General features: G+C 42.9%; 1 protein-coding gene and 1 long non-coding RNA gene across 3 annotated transcripts in view; one reads left to right on the top strand and one right to left on the bottom strand.

Annotated features, from left to right (window-relative positions):
• Window positions 1–590: 590 nt before the first annotated feature.
• On the top strand, window positions 591–19313 carry LOC308178280. Of its 2 annotated transcripts, XR_013939670.1 has the most exons (3): window positions 591–13123; window positions 13202–13264; window positions 13635–19313. It is a non-coding gene; the product is annotated as an uncharacterized lncRNA (long non-coding RNA). The 2 variants fall into 2 exon arrangements; XR_013939671.1 differs by having other exon boundaries at window positions 591–13264.
• The window catches only part of FAM20C (FAM20C golgi associated secretory pathway kinase), a 58483-nt gene continuing 57113 nt past the window's right edge, over window positions 18885–20254 (bottom strand). Inside the window, exon 11 of the mRNA XM_080556633.1 lies at window positions 18885–20028. Coding sequence (XP_080412759.1) covers window positions 19776–20028 — 253 coding nt within the window. The 3' untranslated portion in view covers window positions 18885–19775. The remainder of the gene's footprint in view (window positions 20029–20254) is intronic.

The following is a 20254-nucleotide window of genomic DNA, read 5'->3' as shown; positions in this document are numbered from 1 at the left end:
CCAGACTCATGAAGGTTTGACTAAGGGGAGAGCACAGGGTATGGCAGACTGGGAAGAGCAGAGGCTCCTTCCACAGCTGTGCCTCGCTGCATATTCCTACAGGGTCAGATGCTGTTCCTTGCCAGGGATCAAATCCCCCTTAATCCATGGGAGGGAAAGACCCCTGATGCTGCCTTCTTGGTTTCATTATGCAGGAGCAGAGCGGAAACCGTTAGAGAGACCATTTCCAAGCACAGCTGCCCAGAAAACTTCATGGTGTATATTCATGGCATTTCCCTCCGGATGGCAGAGCAGCAAGGATTCTTTGTGTAAACCCCATTTAAAGATTTAATTTAGCTTCATTGCTCTGCTCCCTGAGGTGGCTGGAGCAATGAGAGGAGAGTCACCACTTTCCTTTCAGAGTAGAGCGCTGACAATGAAAAAAATTAAATTTGTATGTTCTGTCCCAACAAACAGTACTTCTAAAGGGAATATTATGTCAGTACTGTGGCTAGTTATTTTTTAGTCCCAGTGGTCTGGGGCTGCACAACAGCCACAAGCATCATATCAGAGTGTCCACTTCCAAAAACCTTTTCTTCTGCAGAGTCAAGAGGATCCAAGAAGAAGTTTTAATTTCAGTCTGGCAGCAGAGAAAAGCGAATGCATGTGGAGTGAGGAGTCAGGAGTACAGACCCACTAGTTCTTCATGAACTGCACATGAGTGTTTTTACACTGAGTTGTTCTACTCAATGCAAAAACATTGAGGATGGCACTGCTGGTCTTATCACAAACTGCTTGACAAACCACTACTCCACTTGCCAGGTGAATTTTGTCAAGTACCTGCGAAGCGAAGCCTGACACTAAAAAACAGTAAACTGCAAAATGTGGGTGACCTTCGCTGGTCTCGCCATTTAATTTGTACATTTTCTTTGTATTCCTCCAACATGTCACTGTTAGCCTGTTTGTATTAGAACTGAGAATTATCTGAATGCAAATACTATGTCTCTGTGTACGTATTGGTGCATCAAGCAGTCTCTTGCTGCCTTCTCTAGGCCTGTTTCAAACAATTGTTATAGCAGTTCATAATTTTAATTTAAACATTTTTATTAGTAATTCATTTATTATCTGATGGGAAAACTGAGCCTGGTCTCATCTCTTGCTGGACACCTGAGACCTAGCATGTACCTGCACTTTGGAGGTAGAAACCTGTGGCTCTGAGAAGCTTCACTGCTCCCTGAATCATCTGCTGCCGTTCATAGCAGCACCCTGGTCCTCCTGCAGCTGTGCAACACCTACCAGCTATCAACCTCTAAAGCAACAAGTCAATAAGAAAATTGTTTTCTCGCTACACCACTAGATGCCCACCTTTCTAGCTAAGTGGTCCAGGGACTGGAAACAAGTTTTTTTCTCTTTGAGCGGTGAATATTCTTGAGCTGTCACAGTGTAGAAGGGTATTTTTTGACATACAGATGACCTCAGTTCTATCTAAGATTTCATGGGTATGTACCCTGGCAAAAAACATTTACCTTCCTCTGAGCAGTGCATTGATTAATACAGTAGTACATGATAATATCCTAACAATAAACTGATTAATATTTTGATAAATCAGATGTCACACAGTAAACCAGGAGACACTTCTCCTGCTGAATAAAAGATTGTTATCAAGCTTAATGTGAATTTAATAAGAGCACACATGCAACAGCTGGCTCCATGGTGTTCTGGTCGACTATGATGAACTTTCACGTGAAGATGGGAAGAACGTGTATTCTTAAAAAGGAAGCAAACAGAAGACAAGAAAGAGGTCTGTATATATCATACTGTATGAATACTTATTGTTGGTTAAAGATTGACCATAATAACAAAGGATCATAGGAATAGCTTGCTACTATTGGGGGCAGGGAAGGGTTAACAGGGCCAGGGTCACGTCTCTGGAAAGATTTCATCCTGCTGTGATGAACACAGCTCCTTGACAGCATTCACACAGAGCCAGGAAAACCTTTGCCGGCGCATGTGGTTCTGCAGAGCTGCTCCAACGCCTACAAGGAGGCAGCAGGGATGTGGAAATGTTTTCTCTACCCTGGAACATAGCAATATCTGCAGCAAGGGTACTCCTCCAAGGAGCAGTCCAGAGCTGGAGCAGGGTGATGTTCCTGTTGCCCTCTAGATGGTGCAGTCTGATAAAAAATTTGAGGAAAAAAAATGCTTGGATTGCGATCTCTCTTTCTTCTGGGCAGAGGTTTTTAATTGCATTTACAGAAGGGCATATTGCCAGTGATTGGGAACTGGAACACCACAGTGCTGGTAATTCCCTTAAGTGGTGGGATGAGAGCCAGGTCCACGACGGCATATGCATATTTTCTATAACCTGGTGCACTCTTAGGTATTGTACCTTGAGCTATTTTGCACATTAAGTTTCTACCTAAACCATTTTTCTAAAGCTTTTTATATATATATGTATATATATATATATTTAACTTAGGAGTCTGTGCCAGGAAATGCACTGAGTTTCAGAGGTCAGACTGGGAAATATCACAGAGCTGAGTAAGAGACCGGGTTTAATGTTTTTGAGTATTTACAGTTCATAACCACAGGTTCCTGACTGCAAATTTCTACTGAACAAAACCAGTAGTGTATATGCTGTGCTGCAAAGGAGATATTAACAAAGCTGACCATTGTCAAATGGAATTAATGAAAAAAAAAAATGAAGACAAGAAAACACACACACACAAAAAAAAAAACACTAACAATTGGCAATTTTTAAGAAGCAAAAACTCATGCAAAAAAAGAAATCTGTTTGAAACAGAGGACAGCAATTTGAGGTGAAAGCCCACTTTTGATTTACAGATGAAACAATGACACCACTAGAGTGAAACAAAAGCAACATACACCACTTGAGAAAGAGTGTGTGTACGATGGGTAATGTCCAAAATAAACTGGAAATCATTTGGCCCACAAAATGAATGCAAGTGGAAGATATATAATTGAAAATCCAGAGCAGGAAGGGTTACGGAAGATAAAAAGGGTATTTGTTTTTAAGCAAAACATATCCTAGCAACACCACAGTCCTAATATTAGGTGGAGATACTGAAGCTGACACAGCCATGGGAAAGCGAGAGGTATCCAAAAGATACCTTCTGTATTTGGAAAGCAGATCTCTTCTTGGCTGGTACCTCCTGGTCTGTATAGCTAGGAAAATGTTAGACATCATTTGTCAGTGAAAAAGTCAGATTTGTTCCTAAGAGTACTAGAAGAATTGGCCAAGGAAGTCTCTGACCCATGAGAATTAATTTTTGGGTAGCTTGAGTGGGTCAAAGTCCGGGACTAGAAGGACATTACTGCTGCATTTATACTTGAATGGTACAGCCAGTCCTGCAGGTGGGACATCTTGTCATCCAAGAGGCTGATAAGGAATCCTATGAAGATGAAAAGCATGCACAGGACTATGATTAATGCTAAACAAATAGAAAACAGATAAGGCCTGAGTTTACAAAGTTGGCAATTGCCTGGATGTGGTACGATTGCCAGACTGGAAAATAGGTATATGGGAGAAGGCAGTTTTACCTCCAGTAAGGCAGTTTTACCTCCAGTTGCACCAGTGACGGGACTGTCCATGAGCTGAAAAGTTTGGAAGTGCTGATGGGAGTCTGGGAGAGACTGACACGGCCAAACTGAAAGAGCTTAGCTGAAAGAAAGGTTGCAAGGGACCATGACTACCAGCTATACATGGCAGAGTGAAAATGGGCATAGCAAAAAGGTGACACATTCAGGCTGGAGAGAAGACACATTAAGTGGAGGCCATCAGAGGAAGCTGCCAAGGGGAGCAGGCTGCTTTGCTGCTTCCTCGTGGCTTCAAATCAGCTACAGTCACCTTTTAGGTAACTGCTTAAGTCAGATAATTACTGGGCTCAGTCTGGGGACCCCTGGTGAAATGCTGACAGAAGGAAGATCAGGTTTGGATCAGGTCTCAGGTCTTCTCCTGGCCTTTATCTCTGAAGGAATGAAAATTGTCTCTGAAGAAAGATTGATAGAGACAGAGTGCGAGAGGAAAGGATAAGCTGGGGATTTCCTTTTTCCCCCTTGTTCATATAACTTGAAATCAGCTGCTGCTCATCTCAAGCTTGGTGGGTCTCTTACTCAGTAAAGTAAAACAATGACGTTTTTAAAGGAGGGCTTTGACACATTTTTAAGGACAAGGAGCACCTGTGAGTGCAGCCCCAGCTCCCACCTGTGTGCAGTACAGCCATGCTGGTACAGCATCACACCTGAGCTCAGGAACCTCACTGAGACTTCATTCCCCCATACACAGGCACATTCACTGGCATTTAAGCAATTCACCATCTCCTCCAAGGTAGCACGTTACCTCCAAGACCCAGCAGGCCAATGTGCCATTGCTGTGATGGAGATGTTGGAGTCTGGGCCCTGCTCTGTAGCACTGACAACCCCCTGCCCATGGATGTCCCTTAGTAGGGATGGACACTTCCACACCAACAACCCAGCAACAAACCAATATAAGAGCTCCAGAGATTAAAATTTGATTTTTTTTTTTAATCTTAACAATTTCTTGTCAGTATATAATTACTATTTACCGTGAATTGTTCCTCTCCTGCCCTTTGAAGTGACCTTCGCCCAGACCTGCTGGCCTCCTCCAGGCTGTGAGGGAGGCAGCAGGGTGTGTGACTTCGCTGAGGCAGCCAAGACTCTAGTCAGACCAGGGGACGTGGTGGCAAGGCATGTGTCTGTTTTTTGCAATCGGTTGTAAGCTCCGGTCCAGTGGGTTTTTAAAAGTATTATCAGAAGTGAAAGGCTACATTTAAAAATGTATAAGCAGGGGCTTTCAGCTCTGCATGCCTTCATTCATAATTCACCAGTGCTCATTTCTATAGAAGATTTGGTATTTTTACAAGGTAAATGTATTTTAAAACCTTTCTTTACTTTGCAGTGAATGTGAGATTATGTGAACTTCTTGAAAAGAGGTAGAGGGAAGCAAGCTTTAGAATAGGGTCTCCCAGATAGCCATGAACTGATTGTAATTTCCATGCAATTCAGCTGTGATTGGGAAATGTTGTTGCATTCCTGTTCATAGTACAGACATGGCTTTGGTGCTGGTAGAGAGACTTTTCCAAAAAGATCTCCAAATTCTTGGCTGGTGACTATCATTATCTGCATGTTTATACCTGAAGCAAAGGAACTACCTGGTGGAAAAGGGGTGAGGTCAGTCTTGTCTCTTCCTCACAGGCCAGAGCGCCAAAATTCTGAAACCAGTTCAGCAGACTGGTCTGGCCTGAAAGTCGCACCAGTGTGTCCTAACACCTAAACCAGCCCTGAAGACAGTTGATATGTAGGGATGACAGAGAGCTCTGTAGATGCTAAGCCAGAATTGGAGCAAATTCTCCGCTGAGTAGGAGACCATTTTCTCAGGAGAACAAGAAAAGAGGTGGTTCCAAGTCCCTGACCCTTGCCCACAGCCACAAGACTCAGTTGCTCTGTTCACTCTCTTCATGTGCAGACTGAAGTTGTCTGAGTTATAAATTATCTTCCAATGCTTTCCCTTGGCAGCAGACAGAAGCTTTTCCTGTAACTCAGTGGGAAAGAGTTATAGCACACTGCAGGTCACTGTAGGCCAGGAGCTGGGCGGACAAGTTCTGGAGAAGTCGGGGCAGACATCAAGTCACAGCACTGCAGGGATAGTCGTGCACAATAGCTGGTCACATTTCAGCTAAGCTGCCTCAGGATATAATATGTGCATATTTCATTTAGCTTTGTTGCAAAGACACACTAAATTGATTTGTCCAAAGTCACCGTCTGTGGCAATATAGGGAATTAAGCTGTGGTTCAGCCCCTAGCTGGGTCTGAGGTGTAAGGCTGTAAGCAGTAATGCATCACACCAACACGTAGCAGCTCTCTGGCTCCGGGACAGTTTGTGCCAAACATGACAGATGGGTGACATTGTACTTTGAGGGTCATCTCCAAAAGAGCTGGACCATGAGGGCAGAAGGACTCTGATGCAGGGCGTGAAGATGTGAGGATGCTCAGTGCTGATGGCAGCATGTATCTTTACCCAACTCCATCATGCTCAGGGTCCTGCTGGCACCAGCCACCTGGGTCCTGCTACCCTCTCACCCGTGTGGTCTGTCCATGCAGGCCCAGCATCTGAGCGTGATTGGGGGAAGGACAGAGAAGCTGTTTGCTCTAACGAGAGATACCCACTGTGTCAGTCTCCACGGTAATTAGGAGCAAAGCACTTTTAAAGCACCTTCCCTGCACCTATTATACAGGCACAGTGTGAGGTGCAGCCATTAATCAGATAAGCTGCTGGAGATAACTGCTAATTGAGAGCAAGCTGAATCCCTGAAGCTCCCCTCCCTCTTCCTACCCGTGCTGAAACGTATAATTTGTTCTACACACTGGTGTTTGAGGGCAGGTTGTGGCAGGTTGGGACTGGAGGAGGGGGTAAGCAGTGCTTATACAATAACAAAACATGCGTAAGTGACATGGCCCTGTCCACATGTGCACACTGGTGAGGATGCTGTGTGTTCTTGTTTCAGCTCTGCAGGGGGAGATAAGGGTGGGTGGATCATAGGAAGGAACTGGGGAATTTCCATGGACCTTTGACTCTGAATGTCCAAATTGGTGGCCTCCAGCTCACCAAATCAGCAACAGGATAAAGTGTTTCTAGCAGGTATCAGAAAATTCAGCATGTTTATCTCATTTGTTTAATGCAAGATTGTGTTGTAATACCCAGTACTTAAAGAAAAGGAAGACTTTTGCAATGGCAGCCTTCCTGAAATGACAGAGCCACTTGCGGGTGAAAGTATTGCTGCTCGTTATCAGACCTCCAGAGAAGGACTATCTGGGACTACATACAGAAATGAAAAGTGAATTGTCATTGGCAGAATAAATCAGGTGGAAATTCACAGAAACCGCTGGAGTTGCACTACAGTGAAATTAGAGTAAGAGGCATCAGCCAGGCCCCATGTCCCGGATGTGCTACACCACACTCAGCAACCTCCAGACAAAGTTGCTGCTACCCCTACCACTGTGAATGATCACCTGCTGCTTTATTTTCAAACCCAAAGCTACATTTTCATCCTAATTTCCTTTTCTGCAAATGGCTGCATTTTTCCCCCATCATGATCATGAGCAAAGGATGCTATTAAAAACTGCACTAACTCAGAATTAACTGTGAGAGAGATTTTGACTTGGCCTACCCCTCTTAGGCACTCTTATCCCTCCACTTCATTGCTGGCTCAGGTGGGTGAATAGAGGCATTAGAAATGTGGGGTCCTTGGGACAAAGACAGGTAGGATAGTGCCAGTCTCCCATGTGGCATCTGGAAAGGAACAGGGAACCATTGGTGGATGGAACCAAGACAACTCTTTGTATGGGCTGTTCATGCTTATTTTTGTACCCAGCACAGCCTGATTATCCGAAGAGCAGTCTTTCTGGGACAAATGCAAAGAAGAAAGCCTCTCTCCCTAACAGGGCCATTTGGGGACAGTCTCTGCCTGAGCTTGTTCCCATGCAATCCCCAGCCAGACTTGGCTTTTTCTCCTCCTCTGCTCAGTTTCTCATCCTTTAGGAGATGCCTAGGACTTAGTGATGAAAGCCTGCCTCATTCCCTCAAAGGATCAAATCTGTTTGGCCTGTTTTCCAGCCTGATTGATGTTTATATCTATTAATTGTTTTTCCTCTCATTTTCTGATTTCCTACTGATATCACAGAAAGCCCTGAAGAAAACAATCTTTGATGGAGAATAACATATTTCAAAAGACAACTTCCCACCTCCAAAGTTTGTGGATAATTTGAAGATTGAGTATAAATGGCTTGCAAAGCTGCTTATCAATGTGTTTTTCCTTCCAGTACCTCAAATTATTCATTTCTCTGTGTATGTTAGGCATCCCAAACCCAGGCATTTTCCATAGAAAGGACAGAGGTGTTCCCTGTGTGCTCACTGAGCTATACACCTCTTACATGTCCTGCCAATTTCAATTCTAAACAATATAAAATTTTTAGCATCTACTGTGACAATGACTTGTGTGTTGCTTTATCTTCCACATGCATTTGCAAGTGAGAACAGCATGCAATTCCTGAGGCAGACAAACCCTGTGAATTTCTATAGATGGACAAACTGAGATGAAAAAAATGTAGCGAGGTCACGAGATCACAGGAGTTGAGATGAATTTTGGAACTGGAGATTCTGCTGCCCAGAACTTTTGGCTACAGATAAAGTTACACATTAACCATGGGATGTGACTGTATCTGAGCCAGGTTAAGGTTTTCAACATTTAACAATGCCAAAGTTGGGAATTCAGTGGAAAAAGTCTTTTGAGTCACAATATGTGGCAAACTCATATTCAGGACAGATGGCATTTTCTAAAAGTAGCTGTTTACTCCTAGAATTACTCTTCTTCCTTCCTGTGGCATATCTTCCTCATTCAGTGGTGCTCCTGCCCACAAGCTTGTCTTTTCCAGCATATTTCTTGTTGTAATTTCAATGATCTTTTTTTTTTTTTAAAAAAAAAAAAAGAAAAAAGCTATAAAAAAAACTCTCTCTGTCTTTGTCTTCTTACCTTCATGTTCCTCTCTCACAACATCCCAACATCCTGTCCTAATTACGGATAAATGTACAATGCTTAGTTATTTTGGAAAACATCTTCCGTCTTCATATAGAAGGTATAATTACAAGGTTAGTTCATCTTGCATTTTGTTCAGCTAAATGTCACACCCTCTATTTGTGTTTTTCTTTCCTTTGTTTCCCTCTGACTAAGGAAATCAAGAATAGATTGCAAAAATAAATATACTTTGCTTCATTTTCTTTTGGAAAACTGATTTCAGCTGTGTTTCCTTTAACCTTTCAAAAAGCACCACAGTCTGTTTCAGGTGTCTGCCACCATGACCCGTCCTTTGTGACAAACTCCTCCTGTTTCTATGCCAGTGTGCAAATCAAGACAGATTAGGATTTTTCCCAGCAGACCCAACAGGAACCATACACCACGCTTGACCCAAATCATTAGACACCTTACAGGGCAGAACTAAACCCAATTAAGTATCTTGAAGGTGCCATTCTGTGTCAGCCTCATAGTCCCATGAGAAGACTCTGTGGTATTCCTCATAGTCTGAACATTAGATTTTCTGTTATTTAAGCCGTATTTTCTTTCAGTTTGGATTATGACTTTCCACTGGCACCGTGTTCATTAAAAGGCCTTTAAGTCCATAGCAGTATTCTAAAGTGTTGCTCATTAACTCTTGGAAAGCAGACAACCTTTCCTCTTGTATGTTGGAGAGGATGAAAGCACTTGCAAAAGTCTTCGTTATAGAAATAAAAGTAGTCCAAGAAACATAAAGCTTTTTTTCTTCCTGTTCCACATGGGTTGCTCTGTTAACACAGTCTTATGTTATTTCTGGATATATTTATGATAACCCTGGAATACTTTAACACAGATTCTTCTCTTTATGTAACAGCTAGCATTCCTACCATAGTGCCTGGAGGTCTTGCCACTACCCATCACTCTGGTTTCAACACTCGTTTCAGGATTAAAGACACAGATGTTGAATTTTGCACTACTCACAATGGAGAATTATTTGTCTGTTTTTAGTTTTTAGCTCCATGCTTGTTACAAAATGAAAGACATTACAACTCTCAAATGATGGTGTTCTTACTTTGGGCGTAATGGAACTGCAAATGTAATTATTAACTTATTTGCGAGAGAGAGAGAGGGGAAAAAAGTAAGAGAATTCTTATTGGTACTGCAAAAGAAATATGGAAAAAGTGCTGGCTTTGGATTGCACATGATGTGTGTCTGAAAAAAAGGCAGCCAAGTGGGAACCTACAGTGCCAAACTGCAATTAATCCAGGCTCAACAAAGCTTTGAACACAGATTTTCAGCTAATATATATTACCTAGTGCCCTGGAACAGGCAGGCAGCAGCTCCATTTCTCCGGCAAAATAGTTGCCTGTGCAGGCAGTTCACGTGTGCAGAAAAAAGCTCTTTCTCTGGGACCCTCGGAGGTTCTGGACTGGCTACTACAGCAGAGAGGGGCTGGTGGGACACCCTGCTGCTCTCCGCTTTGATCCTCACATGCAAGTGCTGCTTCTGGGACTTTGCCTCGTCTGGCGGAAACAGAGCAACGGGATCAGCTAAAGGGGGAAAAAATCCCCCAGACAAAAGACACACTTCACTAAATCCATATTGCATTTGCTGAGTAAAGCCAGCTGGGGCAGATGTCAGTCACTTGCTGGGAAGTGCCAAACACTGCCAGTGACGGAACTATCGCTGCCACTCACCCCCGGGTAGGCTGGTAAGAATAGGTGAGAACAGAAGGATAATGACCTTTGGCTGAAACATGGCAAGGCCACTTTTTAGGAAATAGATGAGTTCTTGAACATTTCCAGCATTTTCTTCTTGTTCTTCTTCATTTTTCCCCTCTGGAAAAATAATTCTTTTTCTTGTTATCCATTTAACGTTTGCTCTTTGGAGTGCTATTTTTCATAACCACCGTGGTTCATTTTTCAAAAAATGGTTATTCTTTCCCTGATGGTATGGTGATAGGGATTTGGGGAGAACACAAATACACTTTTAATGTTAATTAAAAAGAATTTTGAATATACCACAGAACACTCCTGTTGCTGAATTACCACTGGAAGACTTTTTTCATCTCCCTTGCCTGTGTAGGACTATTCACCGTGTCTCTTCCCAATTTTCCTGTTATTCTGTCCTTGTTTGGCTTCAGTCTTCTATCTCCACCTGTATTTTAGCTCTTGCTGAAGTGAAAGCATGAAAATTCTCCATTGAATTAATTGTCTTAGAGCCAGTCAGGCTTTTGCTGTCACAGCTTTTTAATAAGCCTGGGCATGTAGAGCTTCAACAGCCTTTAATGCTACTTTAAAAGTATGAAAGAGCAGCTTCTTTCATTCACAAGCACCAAGCATATTACTGCAGTCAGGCACAGACCGATGGTCTCATGAGCAACACTTATTTCCACTATTGTTCATGCTCATGCCAAAGATTAATCTCTTTGCCCACAGCAGACTCCTCGTCTGATTTATTCTGTGTATGAAAGGGGACCCTACCCAGGGCTCTGACTCTGTGCAGTTGCTGCAAGGACACCCAATTATCATTTCATCATGTTAGTTTGATTAAATGATAGTCGTGATGAATAGCCACGCTGGCGTTGTGTCCGCTGCTCTTTTGTGTCGCTGTTAACACACTTAGCGCTGCCTGCACACAAGACCAGCCCTTGCCTGGATGCAAAGCCAGCTGAACCCACCAAGAGCCTTTTCTGCGACTTCAGTGGACCTTGGATCAGCCCTCTGACACCAACTGGGATAGGCCGGTAGTCTCAATAATTTGCTTCTTCAATCACAGGAAATTCCGTGCTTCCAGATAGAGCCAGCTCAAACAAATACATATTCAAATGAAAGCACACCATAGGTGGGAAGATAAATATAATTGCACCCAATTTTGCACTTGCACTTGTCCTCTAGGAGCTAAAATGAGATTTTTAATATACTTATTATGAATATGTGCATCTGCTCTGCCATTTTTGCATAATGAGCACATTCCTGATACTTAAAGAATCAGCTTCCTCTCTCTCTAGGAGACAGGCAAAATGAGGCATGCTGTTATTCATGTATTTATTTATTCATTCATTATTTTTTGCTTGAAACATACTGGGCAATCCATCTTGTTCCCAGGAAGACCCCGGGGGCTATGAAGAAGGCTCAGCATTCAGCTCTGAACTCAATTATCACGAATCTCATCCTATAAATTAGAACATGTTGCAGAGAAAGGAGAAAATGCAACTCTCCATAACGCATTCCCTGAAAGAGAGAGAAAAATAGATATTTTGGGACAGTTGCCTTGAGAAACACAGTGACAGGTTCTTCATCCTCCCCTCGATCTGTGCTGCAGGAAGATGCAGGTTCCTTCAAGTGACACTTGTAAGCAGATGTGATTTGCAAGCAGGGTGATTGTGGTGGTCCTCTTGATGAGTTAATTTACAGTAAAAGCTGGACACCTGACTGAGCCTGGCAATAGGGGAATAGGGCTGCAGATTGTGCTGCTGAAGCAGGTAGTGGGACCTGCTCTTTAGCTGATATTGGGGCTTTGCTGGCCTTAAATCTTTTGCTCTATTTAAATAGCGGTCCTATTTAAACACATTTCCTTGTTTCATATCACTTCTTACACTTATTTGGGTTCTGACTCAATCTGCACAACTGAAGTGATCTTTATCGCAGTGAGTGGGCAACTTGTAGCACGCTTGCAGCTTTGCACTGAAGGTTATAAACTGAATATTGAATGATGGCCTTCGGATGCCCAAACGGCACGGATAACCCACCCTATGTTGTATGGGTTTAGATGAGTTGCCGCAAAGGGTTTTGAAGGCTGATGAGCAGATGAGAAGCTTGTTGGCTATTTGAAGCTGTGCCTGACCAGTCAGTTCACCACGATTTCTAGCAGCACAGGGGAAGGTGTAATGAATGGGCTCTCAGGCTGCTGTGGGATGCTGTTAGACAGGCAGTGTTCCACAGTCACCAGCATTCAATGTCTGAATTATCCAGTCTGGGGTGCCAAGGGTGGAGACATGGCAGATAAGTGCCTGAACCTGTTAAAAAGTTAATCAAGCATGACAGGCTTGAGACAGGATGCTGTAATAAGAGTGAGGATGTGTGAAATGATCTCATGAATATGCAGTAGCCTGCCAGCTGGTTTGTATCCTCTTTGAAGATTACATAGAACTGGACAGTCCATATATTTTTCTTCTGATTTCTTAGACTCCCTGCTTGGTAGGTAACATTTATTTTCACCTGTTGCAAAACTGGGCCCCATGCACATAGCTGAGGTGTTACTGTTTAACCAGGAACCAGATATACCACCACTAGGTCAAATGGCATGCTGGTACAACCATTATGCTCTTTTAATTTTTAACATCCTAGTTTTGAGGGTGTTTTTCAGCAGCTCAGGGAGCAACTCTGTGCCACTGGCCCTCTACAGCTGCTCTGGGCTGGATCCAAAGAAACTTGAAACCACTGGGAAGGTTTCCATTAACTTCACCAGATTAGGTCCTCTGACAGGAAAACACTGATCCTTTCTGGTGAGCGAGGAGGCTTTGTGGGATGGTTCTGCAATTGCCTGTTTAAGAGGTAAAAAAGTCTATTTTTTCCACTGAAGCTGTCATTCAAATACCTGAGTCATGACGCAGCTTTCTAACCTTATTTCAGCTTCTTTGGAGAGAAATTTCCACCAACTTCTTGCATCATATAGCCCTCAGATGGACAATGAAGGTAAAGCATTTGGTCAGGCTATCATAAGGGGGCTCCAGAGGAATATGGGATTTCAGATGAATTATCACATGGTCTCCTATAGATGTCTACTCTATGTGTCAAAAAGTGAGGGCTCTGTAGACAGGAACAACATAAAGAAACTCGCTGCAGACAGTTGACTATAATGCCACTGCCAGCATTTAAACAAAGCTGCAATTACAATGCAAAGACTTGGCTATAGATGCCTCAATTTATAAATAATGAATTTTGGAGCATATTCAGGCAAAGAAAGCATCCATTAAAAATGGAAATCCAGTGCAATTCAGTGAAGCAAACAGCTAACAATCTAGAGAAGAGATAAACAATAATAATAAATTATTTAATCTTATAGCTAAGAAACCCATGAAGACGTCAGCGAGACTATTCATCTGTAAATGGGGCAGGAGAGGAAGAAAACAGGCCTGAAGTCTGCTTCTGTGGAACTCTCACTGGCTTCACTGATTAGGAAGGAGTTGCTTAAAAATCAGCAAAAAGAGTTTGAATTTGATCTGGAAAATGATGTGAACCCCCCTCAATGGTCTACTAGGAAAAGCCTTTTATCTCCACTATTTATGAAGCGCTGCCTGTAGCAAGGACTCTGAGTGCTACTCTAAGAGGCTGCAGAAATGGTAATGGTGAAGCACTAAGGAGGGTATGCCAGAAGGAAAGCGACTTGCAGTTTGGGATAGCCTGATTCTCTCAGTTTACTACTCAGAAGAGGATTTGTCCTCAGTTTCCAAAGCTTAACACAAGATCAGAACAGTAAGTGGTGCTCCTGGCTCAGGGATCAGTGTCTGCAAGGAAGAGTTTGAGCATCAACTTGCCTTTGTCAATTTTTTCCCCACTTGGGCTTCCACAGCTGTCTTTCTTCCATTTTGCTGACAACTTTAACTTTCATTTGTCATTTAGCTGGGCAGGAGGGTTCAGAAGATGCATGCAGACTGTAGTTCTTGCTTGATTTATGGCACCTTCTGCAGCATCCAGGTGCTCCAGCGAGCAATGCGGACGTCCAGAGATCGCTGTATTTCAGCACGCCCCTGCCACCACCTCTCGAGTGACACCTGCCTGGCGTTAGTACAGCACCAGACATTGGAGGGATGAGATTTTAAATTGTCTGTCTTTCGATTAGGATCTATCTTTAGCCACCCTGGGATGTATTTTGAAGTTATGTCTGTCAGGGTCAACCGAAGCTTGTAGGTGGTTTTATACGTGTCTATTAATCAGTGAGCTCCTTTCTAGAACAGGTGGCAGAAGAATTTATGTAAGGATCCTAATGTTGTTCATTACACTGTCCAAGGCATGACATGACCCAGATTCCCACATTCACAGCAGTGGAGAGTGCTCTGATCTGACACCTCCAATTTTGAGATATTCTGCTTCGGCTCAAGCTGCCAATTCCAACTGCAAGCTGTTGGGTTCAGACCCGTATCTGAGCAAGACTCAAGGCATAACACATGCAACTTCTGACAAGGGCCAGTGATAGTTGTGTACGAAGGTCATTTGAAAGAGTGGAGCTGATCTCCTAGCACATCAGTCTCCATATAGTGGATTGGACACAAATTCAGACATTCCCCAGCCTTTTCAAAATCCCCTTACTTCCTGAGGCCAACTACATCAAAGTTGCATAAATCCTTGGAAAGTATTTAATATCTTGAAAAAGATGGAGCAGCTGATGGCATGCAGTCCAGCAGCTCTTGAAGACAATCTCTAGACAAACTTTTGCTCTGACCTTGCTTTAGAGGAAAGGGTACTGCTGCTGCCAAATCCATAAGCCTTCCTTTTTGCTTCTGCTTCATTTCTTACACATGACTGGAGCTGGCCTGTCCAGAGTTTTTAGGTCTTTCGGGCCACCAAACTGAGTTGCTTTTAATTCTTTTTTCCAGACAGTCCCCAAAAACACTGGATGGGTACTTTACTGAATTAATTTTGATCTGGTCACAGTCTGAGTACTGGCTGGAGGCTACCAATGAATCACTTTCACAGGTATACTGTAAAAAATATTTCAGTGAATGATAAATGGCTAGCAAGTCTATAGAAACAACTGATACCTGGACTAATTTCTGGGAAATTATATTTGCAGTCCTACATTCAGCACTGGAAGGATGCTTGGCTCTATCATTAAGGCTCTAGCATGGGCCCAGCTCCACCCTGGAAACTCAGGACAGTTAGGCTGGGGCCACAAATGCCTTGACGCAGGGACAGCCTGCAGGTGGAGTTTGGAGGTGTGAAGGTGACGATGTAGTTGCTGCAATAGAAGAGAGCGAGCAGGGTGCCCACCTAGACCCCTGGGTACCACATAGCCTTGTATGGCCCCACTAGCAGGAGCCACATCACATCACCCTTTGGACACTCCTTCCTCTACCACCCACGTAAGGCGAGCTCATTTTCAGTTTAGTGCCCGAAGGCAGCAGTCGGGCTGAAATTCCATGTTCCCTCCTCCTACGCAATGTTTCCTGCTGTTGCTTACACCGCAACCTCCTTCAGGCTTGCAGCTTGTATATACATCACGGGCTCTGCCCGGTACCACTGATCACAACAGCGATACCTAATTCAAACAATGAGAGTTCTTTTAATTTGTGTGAATTTCCTTTGATGCTTGAACAACATAAAACCAGCAAAACAAAATGAGGCTTTCATCTGTATTACTCAGGAGAATACAGTAAGCTGTTTTAGGCTGTCAGATACAGTTGTAATTAAGTGCTTTTAGAAGTATATTATCTATTTTATCTGTTATTTATTGTGCATACTGTATCTATTGTGCTGAACATGTTATGCCCCTGACAGACAACTGCAGATTTCTCAGTATGTTATTGTCTGGATGCCGTTCCTACACCATTTCTGAGAGTCGGAGACAAACCAATTGGATTCTGACATTTATTTATCTTCTTAGAGCAAATCTTTTTGTCTGGGAGATATGTAGGACTCCTAAAGAGATGTTACACCACCTCGTGCTAATCCTCCTTAGCTCAGGGATTACTGACCTAACGCACAGTGACAGCCCTTTCGGAGCCAGCAGCTCGCACTGCGGTAAACTGCTGCCACGTGGGCAGGCAGAAGTGTGCGACCTCCGTACATCAAACCCCCAGTGCCCTTTCTATGACACCCCCCCAAAAAACAAGCTGTCCTCATGCAAAGGGGCCCTCAAATTACAACTACTGCTGGAGGAGCTCAGAGAGCTCCTGCTGCCCACGAAGGACTCATTTCACCCCTGGAGGGCACTGCCCCTTGTCTAAAGGCTCAGAAATACCAAGGAGGTTTTTAAGAGAAGAAATTCAGGCCAGATGCTAGCCCTGTCTTAGCACAATGTGGATGCCCCCAGAAAGCAGAGGCTTGCCCCTCCCTGGGCTGTACAGAGCTATTCCCTAGGCTGTTTTAGCCCAGGAGCTGAAAGGCAGCAATGAGTTCACTCCCCTGATCTCCTGTCTGTCATGCCCGCTCATCTATACCCACATCAAAAAGAAATACTGGAAGAAGGCGGTAATTCCTTCCCCTTCCCAAATACCTAGAGAATTAATGAGTCAAAACTCTAGCTACCTGGCAGCACAACTACAAACACCGCAGAGCTTCCTGGTATATACTGAAAAGCTCCACAGCCTGTTTCATTAAGCAGCCCTTCCACACACAGCAACCTCCTCCAGGTCAGCCCCAAGTCCTCAGCCCCCCCAGCTACACAAAGGGCTTGAACTCAGCTGTTGCCATTTATTGCCTGAGCACCCCAACCTGTATTTGGGCTTGCACTACTTAGGTATGGTTAATTCACCCCAATTTCTCACCTGAAGCACAAGGGAAAGGAAACTTCTCCCAGTTTCTTAGTTAACACCTCCCTTCTTCCAAGGCACTTTCAAGTCCTATCCTACAGAGAAGACCCCCCACCTTTTCTGTATGTGTAATTTAGGATCAGAGGTAACCAAGGATTGCTGTTTACTGAAGACAAGAATAATTTCTGTAGGATTACAAAGGGCTGTAGCACAGAGCTTGCAAGGGGAAGCATCAAAGTTCAGGAAATGGAAAAACTTGGAGACCTGATGGAGATGGTTATAATATAGCAAGGACAAGTAACCTTTACTTAATTATTCTACATAAATACTGCTAGTTAGCTTATACAAATTCCAATTTATAACAGTGAGTTTGTATCTCTGACCACACCAAGCAGCCCTCTGCAGAGACCTTCAGCTTGAACCTCCCTGCCAGGAGCTCCTGACCTACAGCCCAGCCTCTAAAGAACAAAGATCCTCACTGCGTTTGCTCCTCCCTCAGCTAAGAGGCTGCCAAATGCTGCTTTCCAAAAGAAAATCAGGTTTGCAGACCCAGAGCCCTGGCTGACCTGACCCCAAGAGCAGAAAGCAGAGCTTTTCCCATAGGAGATGCTTTTATTGTCCCTGTCTCACAATCTCACAGAGAGAAAAAGCTGCACCTGCAGGAAAATCACAGCCAGGCACTGAGGATTAAGCAGGGGAGGCAAATTGAGTTTGTTGAGGGAGGAAGAGAGCGCAAGGACATGCAGGTAGTCCTTTGTAACCCCTGAGGGATGAAGGATACAGATAAGTATGTAAAACCCATCTCACAGTTTTGCAATCCGTTTTTTGCATCTCTTGGATAAATGAGAGGGAGCGGCAGTGCAAGTGCTGTGTTGCAGAGAAAATCCTCAGTACCGCAGCTGGATCTCAGGAAGTGTAAAGAGCCACAGGGTAACATAGAAATTTTCCAAGTGCATGGACAGCTGCAGAATCTGAGCTGTTCTGTCATCTTTGCATGCCATGTATGTGAGAGTCGTGGGAATTTAAAATGGGTAGTAAAATAGTAACAAAGGCATTTTTTAGTGATCATGTATCAACATAAGAAGTGAATGACATGATAGAGCAGTTCTTCCTCTTGTTCACAGTGTGAATACTGCTGGGTTATGCTGTAATGCCTCTCTTTTAATCTACCTGGCTACAAGCTTTTAAAATATGTGTTTATAAATCCTTGAGAAGAAAGACATAAAATGAAACAAATGACAGCTGAGAATTATGTCTGTGATGAATATTGTCATAATAAATTCTCTCCTCCACGCAAAAGAGTGGTGAGGGATTCCTTCTGTACCACTCCACGTTTTTACAAGTCAAATACAGCCACTTGTTCAATTTATAGCTTGCTTTTGGCCTGAAAGTCTCAACACATATTACACAAGCTCAGCTGTGCATGATTCAAAATTATTTGCTTGAGAATACTGTGTTTCTAGATAATGTTAGCTGAGATTTCCTACTCTTCAAGGGCTTTTGCAACCCAATCCAGAGGAACTGATGATCTAAATTTTCTGGGCAGTGTGTCAAGCCATAATCTTTTAAAGGTGTGGCTATACAGCTTGTTTCTACAGCTATAATTGCAAGAGGAAGGGATGCTGAAATGATAATCAAAATAATGCTTTCATACTAAAGATTAGCCATTTTCAATGTTGTGTTCCTTATCAGAGTTGTACTGTATATTAGTCACCAGCTCCCTGCTTTAGCCTGACTTGCTGTTACTACAGAAGGGGACAACAATTTAAACAACTACTTCTGGAATATTTGGGTGATGTACACAGCTTTGCCCTGAACAAGATCTGCAATGAAAAATGAATCCATTTACACGTGATGGCTACACATTTTGCCATATCTTTATTGCACTTTAACCACGTTGCATACAATTCCACAAAAATGCTGCAAAAGTAAGCCTAGAGCTGCTGAAAGCAGCTTTTTACCCATATATGTATATATTTACACAAAACTATCAAAAGCAAAGTTGAAAAGTAGCAGCTCAGCTATGATAGTCTAGAAAGATAAGAGCTGCCACCTCCTTAAGGATAAATAGTACAACTTGTCATTTTACATCACTTTGTAAAACCAACATTCAAGTATTCCTGTCAATGCACAATTAGTGAAATTCCCTTCCGGTAACCACTGTTTTTATTATTATTATTATTTGCCTTTAAAAGTTCATAATGCCTTAACCCTTTAAATGCTGAGTAGCTGGGAAAAAAAAGCATTCAATTTAAATAAGATACAGTGGATTAGAGCACTTAAAGGGTTAACACAAAATACTAAGTGGACTGTCACCACAAATAAAGTGTGAGTCACAAAACTATGCCGTCCCTCTTAGTTAAATTTGGTAGGTAGGTCTGGGGTTTCATAGATATACCATATATAAATAGAAAATATTAAGTAAAGGCCTCCTTTCTATACAAAAAGGACAGGAGGTGTTTTGCTATCAGACTGTTGTCTGTCACTGAATATTTTCTCAACCTTTTCATAATCTCTTCTTAGGAACTAATGAAAACGCATCACGTTAGACTTATTTTTCTTAATGAACTAATCCTTTGCAGAGTCTACACTTTACCTACTCTGGGAACAATTACATCTCATTTCTGAATTCACTGAATTCACAAAGTGGCATACACAGTCTTTTGCAAGACTTTTTTTTTTTCCTTTTTGAATCTTCTTTATTTGGCTGGTAAAAATGTAGTCTTGCGATTTCACTACCTCTCGGTCGCAACAGTGTTAACATCAGTGTTAAAGTCATTTTCAACCACATTGTCATAACCATCCTTTTCTATACAGTCACTAACAGCCTTGAGGACAATCCGCAGCCGCCTGTCCATCGCCTCCAAGTGAGGCTGGTAAAGAATGGGAGCTATTTTATCTTTTAGCAAAGATTCCTTCATCAGGAGACTGAGTTTGTACTCCTCCTTGGCTAACAACTGTAATCGCAGATAGGTAGACTTCCTTATTCTAAAAGAAAAAGGAAAAAAAAGCAAATTAGTATTTTCACCACTATTGATCTCAACAGGGCTTGTAGTCAGCATAGTGATAACAGAGTAAAAATGTTACTATGTGATCTGAAACGATCAGAACCAGACGGTGTCATACTCTGAATTTTCCAATTTTCACCTGGCTAGGAGCGCTTAGAGATGGGCATAATCTCATGCAAAATTGAAACTCTAAATATCACTTGTCC

This window comes from Anser brachyrhynchus (assembly GCF_964034855.1).
Source record: "Anser brachyrhynchus genome assembly, chromosome: 15".
Classification (NCBI taxonomy): Eukaryota; Metazoa; Chordata; class Aves; order Anseriformes; family Anatidae; genus Anser; species Anser brachyrhynchus.
The sequence above is the reverse complement of the archived record's forward strand: the minus strand, read 5'-3'. Positions and strand labels throughout refer to the sequence as shown.